The 17,888-nt window shown below is 47.1% G+C and overlaps 1 protein-coding gene across 2 annotated transcripts; it reads right to left on the bottom strand.

Annotated features, from left to right (window-relative positions):
• Positions 1-215: 215 nt before the first annotated feature.
• IRF9 (interferon regulatory factor 9) lies at positions 216-16,298 on the bottom strand. 2 transcript variants are annotated; one of them, XM_063138329.1, is made up of 9 exons: positions 16,212-16,298; positions 10,385-10,625; positions 9,041-9,233; positions 8,360-8,484; positions 6,779-6,881; positions 5,382-5,450; positions 4,569-4,931; positions 2,669-2,784; positions 216-836 (listed from the first exon to the last, which is right to left on the bottom strand). In XM_063138329.1, exons 2-9 carry the CDS (start codon positions 10,571-10,573, stop codon positions 714-716), a joined length of 1,281 nt encoding a protein of 426 aa, XP_062994399.1. In that variant the 5' UTR covers positions 10,574-10,625; positions 16,212-16,298; the 3' UTR covers positions 216-713. The 2 variants fall into 2 exon arrangements, with proteins under 2 accessions (XP_062994399.1, XP_062994398.1); XM_063138328.1 differs by having other exon boundaries at positions 16,075-16,277.
• Positions 16,299-17,888: the final 1,590 nt, after the last annotated feature.

Raw genomic sequence — 17,888 nt, 5'->3', positions numbered from 1 at the left:
GAATAGTCTGGCCCTCCATCTGTGTTAATGCCTTATAATTTTGTTGTGTATTTTAAATGTTTATGGTTTTGTTTCCCCCCCCCCATGTATATTTTAAACTTTGTAAGGCCGCCTTGAGGCCCAGCATTGGGCAAAAGGTGGGATAATAATAATAATAATAATAATAATAATAATAATAATAATAATAATAATAATAATAATAATAGATTCCATCATCCATTTCAATAAAATTTTATTTAACATAGACTTCACATGCACGCCATAAAATATACACACACAGAGAGAAACAGTCTAATTTAAGAACTTTATAGATACAATTAAAGTGCAAAAGGGGTTTAGAGCATCTAAGTCAACACAGCAATTGGGGAGGCAAACTTGATTTTTATAAACTGTGTGTGTATGTAGGGGGTGACAAGGGAGAAACTGTTCCACCATTCTACAACCAGGAAATGCAAGAAAGAAGGAAGGATTCATCAGTGCTACTGGGATTGGGGAAGGAAGTCATTATCTATGAAATAAATCATACCTACAAGCCAATCCCTAGATGCTGCCTCTGGGTCAAGCTCTAGTGTTTTACATATTATTACATAACAGGTACAAGTTCACTGACAGAGCTGGACCACCTGAAAGGAAGTCCCGCCCTAACCAGGAAGACAGGAACTGCAACCCCTACGAACAGTTCAATTTAAAGAGAGAGGTCAAGATTCCAGTTCTCAGGGCACGATATCTGCAGACCAAAGAGCGGTTAAGACCAGATCGGAGCAAGACGCTGCTTCGACTACAGGAGGAGGAGGAGGAGGAGGAGAGAGTAGCCGAAGAGCAAAGATTTGTTCCATCTGTGAGGTGGAAAACAGGAAAGATACAGACATCAGCTCTCCATCTGAGATTCCTAACAGCCTGAAATACTCGTTTGATCTGACCTGGCACTCCTAAACCCTCCATATCCATTCTCTACTGCCATTACGCAAAATTACACAACATCCCTCTTCCCCAATCTATACTGCAGTTTGCCTTGATTACCCATATTATCATTCTATTCTGACTCCTGCCTACCCATCGTACATTGCACACCACCCTGAGAATCCGATTACTTCTAAATCGACAAAATAAATAGAGCTGTCAAGATTCCCAGCTGTCACCCAAAATACACATTCTCTCCGGGGCTACAACCCACAATGCACTTCTAGCCTCGTTCCCAGGCACTACATACAGCGGAGGTGTTCAACCGCTTTCCAGCTATGGGCTGAATTCAATTTCAAAGAATCTCTTGGGTGGGGGCAACATTCCAGTATTATGCAAAACCAAGGCAAAGGTGGGAGGCATTGCCAAGCATATTTGATCTTAAAGCTCTTACTAGCTTTGTGAAGGAGATGGGGCCTTGCTGATTTATGGGCTGCACTGGCTTTTTAATTGTATTATTCTTTCTGCTTTGTATCTGTTCTGGTATGCGTTGTGTAGCCCTGATGCTATGTTAAGGGGAGGTGGGAGTGTGGAACGCGCACTCTCGGAGCCTCTCACCTGCAGGTTATCTCCATGGTCGTTAGGATAATTGGGTTTAGCTGTGAGAAAGAGGGCAAAACCCTCCCTAAGAGGGGAGGGTTGCTAAGAGCCAGGCCGAGCTGGGGGTTGGTTCAGTGAGGTCATGGGGCCCTAAATTCTAAAGGGGATAAAAAGGGTACCCTGTTTGGGATGAGGATCTTCTGTTCTGGTTTTGGAGGAAGAACACCCAAAGCAGCCTGGGGTGGCTGCTCGGAGTAAGCTGGGGTCTTTTGGTTTATTTTAAATGTCTGGATTTCCTGAGACAAGGCTGGCCACTTTTATGGCTAGGGCTGGGTTGTGTGTTTGCAGGTTTTAGATGGAGCTGTGGCTACTAGTACATTCTCCCTTTGCAATCTCTCCTTTAAACTCCTTCCTTCCTTCCCTCCTGCCCTTTTCTTCCTTCCTCTCCCATTTGCTGCTACCTCTGGCCAAAACCTTACCTGTTATAGTTTTAGCTGAATGGTATTAAACTTGTTTTGGCCCTTAAGCGGAGTGTGTGTGTGTGTTTTATTCCAGGAATCTCTGGCTCATCCCGGTTGGGGAAAGGGCGAGGGCGAGGGGTGGCCGGGGACAACAGGACGTTTGGTCCGGGGCCTACCTTGCAGGGAGGTTGGATTGACTCCAGCCTTCGTCTACAAGCTTTAGGAGAGAAATTTCAACCTTTTTGAATGAGGGGAAAACTGCACAAAATCCAGAAACCTGCCAAATGATTGATGGTTGGGGAAAATGGAATGGGCCCAGGGAAAGGGTGTGTAACCATCTGGGAAACCCCAGTGCGCAGGATTGGGACAATAGATGGGGTGGGCGAGCTGAGGTTCTGCATTCCTGACACACAGTATAACCCACCTTCATGCTTCTCTCCCATCGTCCCATTTATAATGCATTTCTTTCCAAACTTCTCCCCACGACATTCCTACATCCTGCCCCCACCAACTCATAGTCTCGCCCCATAGCCTGCACCTCAGCCTCACAAAGTGTGCCTGTCCCGGCCATTGACAACCCTCCCACCATACATAATACGCCTTTGTCCCACTCAGTGACGGTCTCCCAGCATGCACCAGATCGCTCATCCTTCCTAACCCCTAACCCACAATGCACCTCTGCCTTGCCAAGAATTTATCCATCTTACTTTGATGATGATGGGCTTGCTGTCCACGCTTTCATTCTCTCCCAGTTCCTCTCCTACACAGAGAGTAACCTGGTGTTCTGGATGAGGAACACAGCCCAGTTTGCTCTGCTCCAGCCCTGTGGGCAGAAAACACAGGGGTTGGGAGACAGGGATCAGTACTGAGACAAATAATTAAATGGATGAAAGTCTCTCCTGTTCAGGTACTAGTGGTCAACCTTGAACATCATGCCCACAGTTAAGACAGAAAATCAGCCTGTTCACGAGAAACTGGCAGAAGGGGCAGGTGTCACATAAGTTGATCTGTCAACTCAAGATGGCGGAATCTAAACACCCTGTTTGCCGGAGGTTTCATTTCTGGGCTAAGATCCCAGAAACGAAATGGGATCGTTAGGAGGTGTGTGACTGCAGCCCCAATCCTTGCTTTTAAGGTGATGCTCAGTCTGGGAGCACTTTGCTGAGAACATCACCTTTACTGCCCATCTTTTGTTGTCTGTCTTATACTGCCTGAGCTGTGAGAAACACTTCTCATGTGGACTTAAGTTTGTTTCACTGCAATATCTTTCCTTGAAACCTGAATTATCTCTTTGATCTGTGAATCATTAAGAATTTGCCATGGAAGTTATTGCTATGCTTCTCGTAGATCTTGAATTCTTATTTGCTACAGATTATGTCTCTTCATCGTCGATAGCCCGGGGGCCTGCTGCCTTGGGCTGATCTTGACTCTTGGGACTCTACTGTGTTTGGAGGCCTGTAGCTTGGGGACCCCTGTAGCTACGGTCATTGAAATCTCTGCGTGTGTGGGATTACTCTAGATTTCACTTCCGATGCTATGTCTTGACTCTTGGATTTGGTAGGGCTGGTGGTTTCAACGAAGGTTTCAAGGTTGGACTAAATCTCTGCATGTCTGAATTTGTTTAGGTCTTTTCCCAGAACCCTCATTTTTGATTGCCTGGGATGATTTATGCCAGGAATCATTCATGCCACTTGCCCTATCTTCTGAGCCGTAGAGAATGCAACGGGGGAACCAAGTTGTATGGATCTCTCACACGATTATAGTTAGTAGCTTTTGACTGTGCTTGGAATTACATAATGAGCGTATCGCTAATTGCCATCAGCTCTATGGTTTCTAGAAAGTTGCAACCATTAAGCTTATGCCACAAGGGCTAAGAAGCTCATCTATGAAACCTGATTTGCTAACTATAAAAGTTTTGGGGGGGGTGTTTGGAGGGGGAATTGTTTCATGTTAGTTTGCCGGAGGAGATTCGTCAACTTGATAGTCTTTTATTTATTTATTATATTTTTATACTGCCCAATAGCCGAAGCGCTCTGGGCGGTTCACAAAAATTAAAACCATTAAAAAACAACCAAATGGTTAAAAACACAAATACAAAATACCGTATAAAAAGCAGAGTATAAAAAGCACAGTATAAAAAGAATTTAGAATTTAAAAAAGCAATAAAGACTGATCTATTCCAGCAGTCCTATCCAGTGAAATTTTAGAATGCTTTCAGGATGTTTCCAAGATGTTTTAATCATGTATGGTATGTTTTAATCCATTTTAATGTGTATTTTATATCATGTTTTTATACCGTTTGTTTTATACTTTGAATTGTTTTAGTTTTTGTGAACCGCCCAGGGAGCTTTGGCTATTGGGCGGTATAAAAATGCAAATAATAATAATAATAATAATAATAATAATAATAATAAAGTTGTTTTTGCCAATGAAAGGAATCAGAATGTTTCTAGTTAGGAAAAAAATGCTGCTATTATGCTGTTTCTGTAAGCTGCACCAGGAACAGTTGAGCAGAGCAGCCACCATCAATTGGACCAAATATTGAAGAACTTGCACCAGAGGTAAGATAGGTTGTTTGGGGAAAGCATCTTCAGGGGACGGCCTCACCTGATTGAAATGTCCTGGTGTTGAACAACTGAAGGTAAATGTCCGGCTCAAGCTTGCCATGGGGTTGGGATACCTGGGGTCCCCACCAAGAGATGCAGGCTTTGCCCCGGTACTGGATGAATATCCCTTTCTGGTTGCTGGCAGCCATCACGCCTTTTTCCAGACCCTTCAGCAAACGCTGAAGGGTCTCCTTTTGAGGGTCCTCCATTGTGGCTGGGAGCGGCAGCACCACACGGGTCATGCTGTTAGTCGGAGCTCCTGGTGGAGCAGCGACAGATGTGATGAGGAACTCGCCTTCCGGGAGCCAGATTGTCTGGATCAGCTTGCCGCTGTAGAAGACGGAGAGCCGAATGGAGAAGTCGCCTGTGAACGCGGGAACAAAAAGATCAGTCCCTCACTGCTCAAAGGCTCTGCAGTTGCTTGAATGCAGGAATACCACCACCACCACCACCAACGGATTAGCACAGCTGCAGACAGGTTGCAGGTCCCTTATCTAGGTTAAAAGAACACTGAACCCAGTTCCAACCATAGCACAAAAAATGGCCTAATGCCAAAGCAAGTGCGAGGAAAAAAACCCGTTCTGGGATAACCTCCAGCACCTGAAGAGGCGATTACAAACGACAACACACACTCCACATGGGCACACATTCTCCATTTCCTAAAGTCCAGCATTCCCCAACCGAGTACCCTCCAGATGTGTCGGGCTACATCCATGCTAGCTGCAGACGGCAGGAGCTGTACTCCCAACACATCTGGAGAGCACCGGATTGGGGAAGGCTGCTTCAGAGGAAGACGCCGGTTCCGTGATCTCACCTGTTTCCACAGCAGCAGCGGAGATGGGATCCGGATTCAGCTGGAGAAGGCTCTCTTTCACATCTGGCGCTGGTGTAGTGAAGGAGAGAAGGGTTCAGGATAGGAGCTTCTTTGCTTGGTGAAGACAACCTTTCCTAAAATCTTACACAAATGCTTCCCCCAGACTGCTAGAGATCTCCTCGATATAGGAGCGGATGGGGGTCAACAGCCTTTCGTGATCAATTGGCACATTATTCTGTGCTTAATTTGGAGTAGGAATCAAGCCTGGAGTCTGTTTGGGGGTTTGGATCAAGTGCAAAATATAATAATAATAATAATAATAATAATAATAATAATAATAATAATAATGCCTATAAGTGTGTGCAGAGTGCATTTCACACACTATTAAAGAACCACACACACACACACAATGAAATTAGGTGTTAAGATGACAACAGGGAGATGAAGCACCTTAGAAATATTTATTATTTATTTATTATTTATTTATTTATTACATTTCTATACCGCCCAATAGCCGGAGCTCTCTGGGCGGTTCACAAAAACACTTGTGAAATGAAACACTTTGGACCATATTCCATTCTCTACTCCAGTGAACCGCCCACTTCCAAAGAATTCAGTCATAATTTCTGAACTGACAGTTCCGGCCTTCCCCTCGCCGCCCATCCCCAATTAATTTGCAAAACAACCGGGGGGGGGGGGGAGAGAGAGAATGCAGGAGCCAATCTGAAAGGCTCCCCACCCCACCCGCCGCCCCAGAATTCCTGTCATCTAACCACAGCTGAAGAGGGCAGAACCACGATGTGGAGGCAATGCAAAAGAGCAGCCAGGTTACACTGCACATGCTCAGAGGCATCCTCCTTTCCAGCCAACTTCCTAAAACTGAAGAAGAAGCAGGCCCAGCAGGAAATGCAAGAAAAGCTTCATATCCTGTTGCTACCCACTAGAGAGCCGGTTTGCAAAGCCACTTCCTGCCCCCAAACCACGCTGGCTCTCTTCGGTCTGTCAAAGATTTGACCTGCTTCTATTTCTGTTCGGAGGGGACGGAGGGGTTTAAGCGAGGGCAGCTCTGGTCTCCCTGAACATCTATGTGAACATCAACCAAGTCAGGCTGTTCTTTTGCAGGATTTTCTTGCCCTTCCTTCCTAGACAACAGGATGCAGGAGGACCCAGGGGGGAAGGAGCCAGCCACTGCCCTAAACACAGGCCTCTTAATAGGGAGGGCCAGGGGGAGGTTACCCCTGTGCGTAGCAACGTCCAAATGGACGGTGCAGAAGTGGGACACTTTGCTCCCGAGTAATCGCCTCCAAGAACGTCTAATGAGCCAAGGCTACCTGAAGGCCACGTCCCTTTGCTCACGTGGACAGAGCCACAACTTATGGGGAAATGTGAATTCCCACCTGTTTCACCGGGCTGAGGGCTGGATTCTCCAGTCTGGTAGGTCGAAGGCTCATATGCTTTGGGGATGTAGCTAGCCAGAGCTTCTGAGCCGGAGCTCTCTTCCTGCAGGGAGGGAGGGAGGGAGGGAGGGAGAGGGAGAGAGAGAGAGAGAGAGAGAGAGAGAGAGAGAGAGAGAGAGAGAGATTAGAGTCAGTTTTCAAGAGCACTCTGCTCAAAATTTCACTTCACTGTTGTCCATCAGGGTTCTGCCCTCAGCAGATCCGTTTTGCACATATGCAGCCAGCCAGCCACATAGCTCTAATATTGCACTCAAACTGCTTAAAGCTTATAGCCCCAAATTCAGAACAGTGACGGGTGGTAACACTCACCTTTCCTCTCTCATTTGATACGCTGAATTTTAGGGCTACAACAGTAGGGTGACCCTATGAAAAGGAGGACAGGGTCCCTGTATCTTTAACGGTTGCACAAAAAAGGGATTTTCAGCAGGAGTCATTTGTGCGCATGCAGCACCTGGTGGAATTCCCTCTTCATCACAACGGTTAAAGCTGCAGGAGCCCTGCCCTCTTGACCAGATCCAAAAGAGGGCAGGGCTCCTGCAGCTTGAACTGTTGAGATGAAGAGGGAGTTCTACCAGGTGCTGCATGTATACCAAAGTGGATTTTTTAGCCTTGACACGTACAAATGACACCTGCTGAAATGCCCTTTTGTTGCAACTTTTAAAGATACAGGAGTCCTGTCCTCCGTTTCGTATGGTCACCCTGTACAACAGGGCAACCTGGGGCCCCATCCTTGGCCTAATGTCGAAATCCCCCTGCATGCAATCAGTTCAGACGTGGGCATAACAATTGGCCATGCTGCCTTATGGGTGTAGTAGTCCGAAACATTTGGAAGCCCCCAGATTGCTTAGCCCTGCTCTAGCTGCTGTCCTGACCAAAACGCAATAAAATACAACTCAAAATACAATTAAAAATTGATCCCTACTCAAATTTGAAGCAACTAAAACTTATTTAATTGGTGAACAGCACTGATGGCATTGGCTAAGTTCTGCTTATGAAACTATAATCTCCCCACCCACCTGCATCACTCATGCACATTTGTCCAGGTGAAATGGTAGGCTCTCTTCTCGATCCTCCCAGAGTGCAGGACACGGAATAATGGGCTCAAGTTACAGGAAGCCAGATTCCGGCTGGACATCAGGAAAAACTTCCTGACTGTTAGAGCAGTACGACAATGGAACCAGTGACCTAGGGAGGTGGTGGGCTCTCCCACACTAGAGGCCTTCAAGAGGCAGCTGGACAACCACCTGTCAGGGATGCTGTAGGGTGGATTCCTGCACTGAGCAGGGGGTTGGACTTGATGGCCTTATAGGCCCCTTCCAACTCTACTATTCTGTGATTCTATGATTGTACTGCTTTAACAGAGTGCAAGATTTTGCGCAAGAACAGTTGGGGAAGGGGGCAGAGCACATAGAACGACAGAACAGCCACTGCTGGGCTCATTGCCCTCCCCTCCTTGCCCAGACCCCAGCAATTTTAAGCAACCTTTTCAAAGCCCCGATCCTTCCCAACTGCAGCACTCACCCTTTTCAGGACGGAAAGGGAGCCAGGTGGTTGGGGGACACTGCTGCTGTTGCGGTGGCCCTTCTTTTTCACGGAGGACTGTTCCCGCTTCACCTGCCGACTCCTCCACTGTTTAGATAGGCTCCCTTGGAAGAAGACAAGATAGGGATAGGAAGGAGGACTGAGAGAATATCAGGCAGAATATTGGGGCTGTGGGTACCCCTCTGCACCGTGCACGAAGCCAAATTCCCTCCCAAGAGAAGACAGATCCTGCCGCATGAATAAATCCAGTAAACTGACATCCGTTTAGTCATGCTTTGTAACTTATTTGGGTGTGTGTGTGCAGAGAAACAGGCTAGTTATGGGTGTCTTCACGTCCTCACCGAACTACAAATCCCAGAACTACTTGGGGGAAAGCCCCACCATTAAAGGGGTATAAAGCCAGCCTGTATGCAGTGTATATAGCATGACTAGCGATGGACTCTAGAGTCAGAATGTGGCAGTGCTTAGAGCGGATTCCCCCAAACCTGGTGCCGTCCAGATGTGTTGGGACTGCAGCCACCATCCTCCACAGCCAACACTGGTATGCTGGCCAGAGATGGAGGGAATTGTGGCGTGACTCATGCGAAGGGCGCCGGTGGTCGGGAAGGCTGAAACGAGCGCGGAGATTTCAAGAGGCAAAAGAAAATTGAGGTCTGTTACCCTCGCTCACGCACTGCTCAGACGGCGGCACCAGGCGGTACACTTTGTAGGGCTCTCCGATATCCAGCCGGGAGCGATGTGGCATCTCCTCGAACTCGGGGCTCTTGCTCAAAGCGCAACGGATGCGCGTCTTCCAAGTGGCGGGGTCGAGGGGCTCCCCCGGCTTGTACTTCCCTTTAAACATGGCCCAAGCCTGGAAAAAAGGAGGAGTTGGAGCCAACTGACATTGTTATGCCTGAACCGGCATCTCAGTTCTCACTTCAGATTGAGAACGCTATTCCATAGCAGGGCCTTCTCTCTCCCCCAGGAGGCTAATTTCCTGCATGTGGGAATTCCCACCCCAGGGAAGCATTCCATCACACCCAATCCAACCTACAGCCCAAAACCATACAAGGCCAGACACAGGTGAGAACTTGGTCCAAGCATTTTCAAACTGGCAGATCCTTTGCATGCCACGATCCTGTGCCCCTCATGCCACCCCCTTCCTGTGGTTCCAACACGGGGCTCATCTACACCAAGCAGGATATTCTACTATGAAAGCGGTATGAATCATAGAATCACAAAATAGCAGAGTTGGAAGGGGCCTACAAGGCCATCGAGTCCAACCCCCTGCTCAATGCAGGAATCCACCCTAAAGCATCCCCGACAGATGCTTGTCCAGCTGCCTCTTGAAGGCCTTTAGGATGGGAGAGCCCACAACCTCCCTAGGTAACTGGTTCCATTGTCGTACTGCTCTAACAGTCAGGAAGTTTTTCCTGATGTCCAGCCGGAATCTGGCTTCTTGTAACTTGAGCCTGTTATTTTGTGTCCTGCACTCTGGGATGATCGAGAAGAGATCCTGGCCCTCCTCTGTGTGACAACCTTTTAAGTCTTTGAAGAGTGCTATCATGTCTCCCCTCAATCTTCTCTTCTCCAGGCTAAACATGCCCAGTTCTTTCAGTCTCTCTTCATAGGGCTTTGTTTCCAGAGCCCCGATCATCCTGGTTGCCCTCTGCTGAACACACTCCAGCTTGTCTGCGTCCTTTAATTGTGGAGCCCAGAACCATGAAAGCAGTATATAAAAGGCAGGAGCCACACTACTCCTTATAGCGCTGTTGAAGTGCACCGACAACTGTTGGGGCCCATTGACACATACCATATACCACTTTCATCCCACTTTCGTAGTGTTATATCCTGCTTGGTGTAGATGCGTCATGGGCCCCACAGTTGTCAGTGTACTTCAGTACCACTATAAAGCAGTCGTGTGGCTCCTGCCTTTTATATACCGCTTTCATAGTGGAATATCCTGCTTGGTGTAGATGATCCCACGGTCTTGTTCGCACAGGACATTGCAGTTTACGCTACTTTGAAAAACGCGGCGTCCTCTTCATGGCGGAATTCCTGCTTCCCGGCGTGTTTCCATGGGATGCGGAACATTGTATTGGCTGGGGGGTCGTCCCAGACCAGCCCGGGAAACTTCCCGCTCTCTACTTGCTCCACGGTCCACTGGCGAAGTTTCCGGGTGGCCCGCAAACGGATCCGGGACGTGGCCATCCTTGTCGTGGAGAGAGTTCAGCAGAAGGGAAGAGAGAACCCACTGGCCCGCCTGTAAAGAGAAGGGGGGGCATTGAGGCAGGAATACAGAGCCCAGTTTTAAGTCATTTTAAAGGCACGTCTGCATTTCAGATGTTCATTTGTCTTTAAAAATAGCCACTGGGGTGAGAGTCGCAGAAAGCATCACTGGGTGAAGGGCAGAGTTTAATCCTCCCCCTCACAACAAGACAGCCAGTGTGGCGTAGTGGCTAAAGTGTTGGACCTGGTGTCGGGAGATCCGGGTTCTAGTCCCCTCTCAGCCATGGAAACCCACTGGGTGACTTTGGGCCAGTCCCAGACTCTCAGCCCAGCCTACCTCACAGGGTTGTTGTGAGGATAGCATGGAGAGGAGGAGGATTATGTATGCCACCTTGGGTTCCTTGGAGGAAAAAAGGTGGGCTATAAATGCAACAATAAAATAAATAAATTAAAGTTCTCCCCCAAGCTATTATTATTATTATTATTATTATTATTATTATTATTATTATATACCGCCCCATAGCCGAAGCTCTTTGGGCAGATTACAGAGATTAAAACAATGAATATTAAAAACAAATGTACAAATTTGAAACCATAAAAAGCATAAAAACAGATAATATCTATTTAAAAAACAACTATTCTGGGGTCAGTTTTAAAAAACCCTATCTGTTATGGCAGGGAAGCTGTTCACCTTGACATGCAATTGTTGTACATGTGTGGGGGGAGTTCAACCCCTTGTCCCATGGTCCTGATTGCCCCCCTTTACAACGGGGCTGCTGTGACCCTCCCCCAAACGTTAAATGCCACCACACACTTAGCATCTTGTGTTATTTGGCCCTGAGGAAATGCAGTTAGAAACCAACAGTTACTCAGAGACGCCTGAGGAGCAGCGTGAAAAATGCTATTATCGACAGGCCTGATTCCCAGCAAAAGATGTTTTCATTGATTGTCTGGCTTCCGCAGGGGAACTGAACCTCTTTCAGTCCGAGGGCTGAATTCAATTTTGGAGAAGGTCTTAGGGCTGCGTTCCAAAAGTGGGCGGAGCAAAAGGGGCGGAGCCAAAGGCAGTGGGGTCCAAATACCCAGCCTATCATAGAATCATAGAATAGCAGAGTTGGAAGGGGCCTACAAGGCCATCAAGTCCAACCCCCTGCTCAATGCAGGAATCCATCCTAAAGCATGTTGTCCAGCTGCCTCTTGAATGACTCTATCTTAGGTTAAAGATCTTATTGCCATCAACCAAGCCTAAGGAGAGGCATTCCAACTTTTTAGAAGGGGAGGGGGAAGGTGCACAGAAGTCAGTAAACCACGAAATGACTGGTGGTCAGGGAAAATGGGGTGAAGATCACATCCGTGGAACTCCAGAGAGCTGCATCAGGACCCCAGATGGGTCAGCCTTGCTCCACGGAGCCTGAGGTTCAACCAGCAATGTGGGGCGTAAAAAGTTACCAGTGCTTTATTTCTCTGCAGAAAAAAAAAATCCTGTTTCATAAGTTCATTAGTAAAAATACCACACAAATGCATGCCAATTGCAAATGCAACATTAAACAAGACTGGGAGTTTCAAAGCTGGAAAGTTTTCCAGGAGATTATCGTTAGCAAGTATGTAAGAGAATGCATAGATGTGATGAAAATATATATAGGTCCCAGAGTTTTCGAATTCAATAGTTCCCAGAAAATCCACATTGCTGGTGAGAAAACAAGACTTAGAAGCCTTGATATACCTGCTCTGTATGTCGGCCTCTGTGTGTAGTTTGGTTCTTGCAAGTGAACTGCATGGTGGGATTGGAGTAATGTATGTGCCTGAATGTGCTGTAATGCTAAAACTGTTATATCAGCAAGGAAATGCTTAACTGGAATTTCTAACTGTCGAGACCGCTTGATATAGTAGAAGACAAATAAGCTAGCTTGATAAGCGGACTGACCATCTAGGTCAACCTGACATTGCCAGGAGAGTTATGGGCCATCTGTTGATAAGGTATAACGGAGAAGTTTTCTTTTATCAGTCTTTGTTTCACTTTAAAACTTTGCTAACTGCTAATGCTACTATGTATGAATTCACCTGGTTTTCACACTGCCAGTTGAGAAGTTCTTCGTCTGTAGGACTTTCTCCGTACAGCTGAATTACGCTCAATAAAACAGAGCTGCCTTACAACCAAAGCGGATTTTTATCATTGAGACTTGGTTCAACACCCCTGGCCTTTGGGATCAGTCAGCCTATGACAAACAGGCTGGTTATCTCTCGGTTGGACTACTGCAACCTTCTTCTCTCTGGCCTTCCCTCGTCTCACATCAGTCCGCTGGTATCTGTCCACCACTCTGCCGCTAAGATCATCTTCTTGGCCCGCCGCTCTGACCATGTCACTCCACTTCTGAAATCTCTTCATTGGCTTCCAATTCACTCCAGAATCCAATATAAACTTCTCCTGCTGACCTTCAAAGCTTTTCACGGTCTAGCTCCTGCCTATCTCTCCTCTCTCATCTCACACTATCGCCCCGCTCGTGCTCTCCGCTCCTCTGATGCCATGCTTCTCGCCTGCCCAAGGACCTCCACTTCCCTTACTCGGCTTCGTCCTTTTTCTTCTGCTGCCCCTTACGCCTGGAACGCTCTTCCAGAACACTTGAGAACTACCACTCAATCACAGCTTTTAAAACTCAGCTAAAAACTTTTCTTTTCCCTATAGCTTTTAAATGTTGAGTTTGTTCTGACTCTATACTGTTAGCCTCACCCTACCCGGTGCCTGTTTACACTTCCCTGTGCCTGTTTGCATTCTCTTTCCCTCCTTATTGTTTACTACAACTTTATTAGATTGTAAGCCTATGCGGCAGGGTCTTGCTATTTACTGTGTAATCTGTACAGCACCATGTACATTGATGGTGCTATATAAATAAATAATAATAATAATAATAATAATTGCAAAGCTTCAGCAGACAGCTCAATGGCCGGCAAGGAGCAACAGTCCAACAACCAAAAGTTGCCACTCACTGATAAAACAAAACATTATTAATATCTTCATTTTCCCTAATTGCAAAAGCAGAATTTCAAGCATGCTTTCAAGAGGGATTTAAAAGCAAACCCATTTTTATTTTATTTTTCATTTATATCCCACTGATTCCCCCCCCCCTTGCAAGGAATTTAAGGCAGCTTGAAGTAGGTTAGTCTCAGTCAGTGATCGCTGAGGGCTAGAATCAGTATCTCGCAGTCCCAGTCCAGCACCCTAACCGCTATACCACACTACCTTTTCTGGCTTTAACTGATAAGGTGTTATAATATTTGCCGCTATAACATATTTGAACTGCACTGTATTGTGATGCATGATACTTTATTTTCACTGGCTGATTTTAAACTTGTCGAAATTTTAAGGTGGCTTCATCATTCATTGATACTGAATTTTAGTCTTTTATAGCTGCCAAGGGAAATCTCCAGTCTTGAAATATAGCTAGGAAACATATGTGGTGATGACAATGGTGATGAAAACAAAAATAACAACGGCATCTGAAACTTTTGTAACAGTATCCCAGGACTGAAAAAAATATCTCGGAACAACCTTCCAAAACTTTGCTCGCTGTTAAGGAAGGCAGGGGGAATTTTTAATCGGTAATTAAAGCTTCCGTTAGTTAATTACACTGGTTAAGCAATTGAAGCTTGTTGCTTTATTCGCCATTTTTAACCCCAGTACTTTACAAGCCGAACAAAGCAGCAAAATGGCCACCGTGATTCACTGCCCAGAATAACTGCGCTAGGGGATGTCTCGTCTTAGCAAGATGAGCAGAACTAAAGCAGACTCTTACCAATTCAGGAGGGGCTAGAAGAGACAAGAGTGGGGCAAAACAGAACTTGTAATTGTGCTTGTTTTATTGTGGTTTTAATTTTTGTGAACCGCCCAGAGAGCTTTGGCTATTGGGTGGTATAAAAATGTAATAAATAAATAAATAAACTCTTCTTTGATCTGCAAGTGCACACTTGTCCAAGGGGCCACGGTGAAAGACACAAACGTCTGCCAAGTGCCAAGAACTTCAAGTACACGGAAATTTGAATTAAAGTAAAAATGCTTCCTTGAAGATCAGACGCTTTAGGAAAAATGACAATAACAACAACAGCTTGTTCACGGCAAGCAAGGATTCGTCTGATTCCTGACTTACCATCGGGTGTGAATACTGCCCAGGAGAACTGAGTTTAGACTCTGTAAAAGTTTTCGGGCACTGGCCATCTCTCTAAAGATCCAATGGGCAGAGAGGTGGACTTTGGCAGTCCATGGGGAGTGTTTACATTGTGCTCCCACCTATCCCTCAGTCTGTCTACTGGTAAACAAATGTTTACAAATAAATGATACTCTTGTTATTAACAACAATGGAACGGCCTGATCCTTTGCAGAGTTTGGGCCTATTGTTTGCAACATAAGGCTGCAAGCCAATGCATGTTTTTCAATGCATAATCCAATGCATTTTTAGACAGGGGGGAAACAAAGTCCTACACTTCCCATTAGGTCAGCCAGTACAGCTGGCTGAAGGGATCCTGGGCATTGTAGGTCTTTTTTCTGTCGAAACATGCATACGATTGTGTCCTTAGCCTCATTGAACTCAAAAGATTCTTGCTTCGGAAAAGACACGCACAGGATGGGTTGATCCTGTAGACAGAGTTCAGTGGAGGCTGGTGACTCCGATGTCAGTGAGGGCGGTGAATCCGCTTTGGGTTTCGGTCAGAACCAGCCAGAACTTTAAAAGAGCTCTCCGCACGTTGGAAAGCTGCTTTAGAGTTCGGATTGGTTCTGGCTGAAACCCAAAGTGGATTCACCGCCCCACTGACATCAGAGCCACCAGCCTCTACTGACAGCACAAAGCCCTTTCGGACACGCGATATGAACCCCTCGCTCCTTTCTTTCTGCCTCGCTTGCACAGATTATTAATTCCAACTCTAATTATTACGTTTCCGCTTCAGTCCTTCAAATTGTCTTTTGAAGCTGCGGAGATCGAGGAAAATAGAAAAAAAAAAGCCGCTAGAAGAGAAACAGTGTAGAAAGAGGAACAGGATAGAATAAATAAGAAAAAGTTGGTCCAACCCTGAAGAAAAGGAGGACCGAAGGGATGAGAAATGAACCCACCCTCCCCAACCTAGTGCCCCTCAGATGTGTTGGGCTGGGACTCCCATCATCCCCAGCTGCTGGCCGGGGAAGATGGGAGTTAAAGTCCAACACAGCTGGAGAGCGCCACGTTGAGGAAGGTCCACATTAGAGAGAGAACCACAAACCCAGGGCGCGCGGAGGAAGAAACTCTGGCTGGCAGCAGCAGCGGAGCATCGCAACAACTCAAAGGCGAAGAAGAAAAAACACCGATTTCGACGCACGACAAATACAAAGTAACAGAAACGCTGGAGCGTTTTTCCCAGCGCAGCAACACTCTCGGGTTGTTGTGTTGCAACAAACCCACCCTGGCTACTTAGTGGCCCCAGCGGCGAGGATGAAAGCGGCTGCGATCCACTCTTACCCGAGAGTCATGCCCCACCGAAGTCCACTTGGCTTACTCCCGAGGAAGCCCGCTGGAAGGACTGGGCTGCCCAGCAAGAACAGACCTGGGGGAGCCCCCCGCCCACCCCAAGGACAGAAAAGCCCAGAAAGTGGCACCTTCGCCCTTCCGTGCGCTTCCTCCCTCGCCGTCTGGCCCGATCCCCGCCAGGACGCTGCTGGCCCAGGCAGTCGCCCCGCTCGCCCAACGCCCGCGCGCCTCCCAGCTGGCCCGCGCCACGCCCCCTCGGCTTCGCCCCTCCCTCCCGCGCCCATTTCTCCGGGTCTTCGCTCCCTTTCCCAGAAATCACGTGGCGCTCCCCTCGGCCGGCCTCCAGAGGGCAGCAGAGAGTAAGCAAGCGCTGGAGCACCCGCGGGGCACCGCGACGCGTAAATAAGAACAAATATTCTAAAATATATTATTCTTAAGGGTTGCACAGTTGCATCAGAACATTGGCGTTGCGGTTTTATTTTATTCGCAGGTACTGGGGGCGGGGGGAAGAAAAGCTGAAACTTCTCCACCATAGGAGTGAGTGTGGGGCTAAGAGAAGCGAGCACTCTGCACATGGACGTATGAAGTGTCATGCTGGATCAGACCGAGGGTCCATCTAGTCCAGCACTCCGTTCACACAGTGGCCAAACAGCCGTCGGCCAGGGATGAACAAGTAGGACCTGGTGCAACAGCACCCTCCCACCCATGTTCCCCAGCAACTGGGACACACAGGATAGCTCACAACTGTCACACTTAGAGAATCCTTTAATTCCGTCATATGTTGCTCAGGATAAGAGAAAATGGGTTTTTTGCTACTGGATGATGATAGTAATAGATCATAGAATCATAGAATAGCAGAGTTGGAAGGGGTCTACAAGGCCATCAAGTCCAACCCCCTGTTCAATGCAGGAATCCACCCTAAAGCATCCCTGACAGAGGCTTGTCCAGCTGCCTCTTGAAGGCCTCCAGTGTGGGAGAGCCCACAACCTCCCTAGGTAACGGGTTCCATTGTCGTACTGCTCTAACAGTCAGGAAGTTTTAATAATTCCATAGCTGCATTAAAACATTGGTGTTGATTTGATGAAGAGGTCCCCGGGCTTGCCTACACAAAACAATCTGAAACACTCTTCACCACTTCTAGACTGTTAAATAGGTCCCTGAGAGGTATGTGTGTGTGGGTGGGTGGGGGGAGACCCTTTGCACATGCTTAGAGAAACCTTTGTCAGATGTTGCTTGGCCTGCAGAAGCACTCTAGATGCTGAAAATAGGCTATTGGGCTAAAATGAAACTGCAAAGGTTTTGTGGCTGGAATGCTCCACAAATCTTTATGAGACGCTGTCTAAGGAGCTGGGAGTAAGTTATTCAAAGCTTCCTTTCCCTCTTCTGGCCGGTTTTGAGTCCTTCTAAAGTTCAAAATCCTGGAAATCATGAGGGCTAGTACAAATTGTGAACCGCCCAGAGAGCTCCGGCTATTGGGCGGTATAGAAATGTAATAAATAAATAAATAAATCCATGGGGTACAGCTAGTACCATTGGGGATGGGTTTCTATGTCTCTTTTCCCTGTTTACTGTCTCGAGGGCCCCTCTTGGTGGCTGGTTGCATAGATCTGGGATTTTGTGCCTTGCTCATCTTGACCACCGTTTTTGCACATGGTGAGAGTCTGCTTTAGTTTTGCACATCTTACTGTGTGTATATGGCCTTCATTGTAATTTTATGCAATGTCATTGGAGTCACAGCAGAGCTGGCAGCCTTAGCACAACCAATGGTTAGGATAGTACACAGAGAGTTACACCGCCCAGAGAGC

Source organism: Elgaria multicarinata, chromosome 11 (genome assembly GCF_023053635.1).
Source record: "Elgaria multicarinata webbii isolate HBS135686 ecotype San Diego chromosome 11, rElgMul1.1.pri, whole genome shotgun sequence".
NCBI classification, from domain to species: domain Eukaryota; kingdom Metazoa; phylum Chordata; class Lepidosauria; order Squamata; family Anguidae; genus Elgaria; species Elgaria multicarinata.
This window is presented reverse-complemented; position numbering and strand designations above follow the sequence as displayed.

Bases quoted from the DNA above. Each gene is read 5' to 3' on its own strand.
- IRF9 (XM_063138329.1), bottom strand. From the start codon at position 10,573: ATGGCCACGTCCCGGATCCGTTTGCGGGCCACCCGGAAACTTCGCCAG. The intron at 8,485-9,040 runs GTAACAGACCTC...TCTTCTTCCAAG, and splicing joins TGAGCAGTGCGTGAGCGAGG to GGAGCCTATCTAAACAGTGG. The intron at 5,451-6,778 runs GTGGGAATTCAC...TCACTACACCAG, and splicing joins CCCTCAGCCCGGTGAAACAG to CGCCAGATGTGAAAGAGAGC.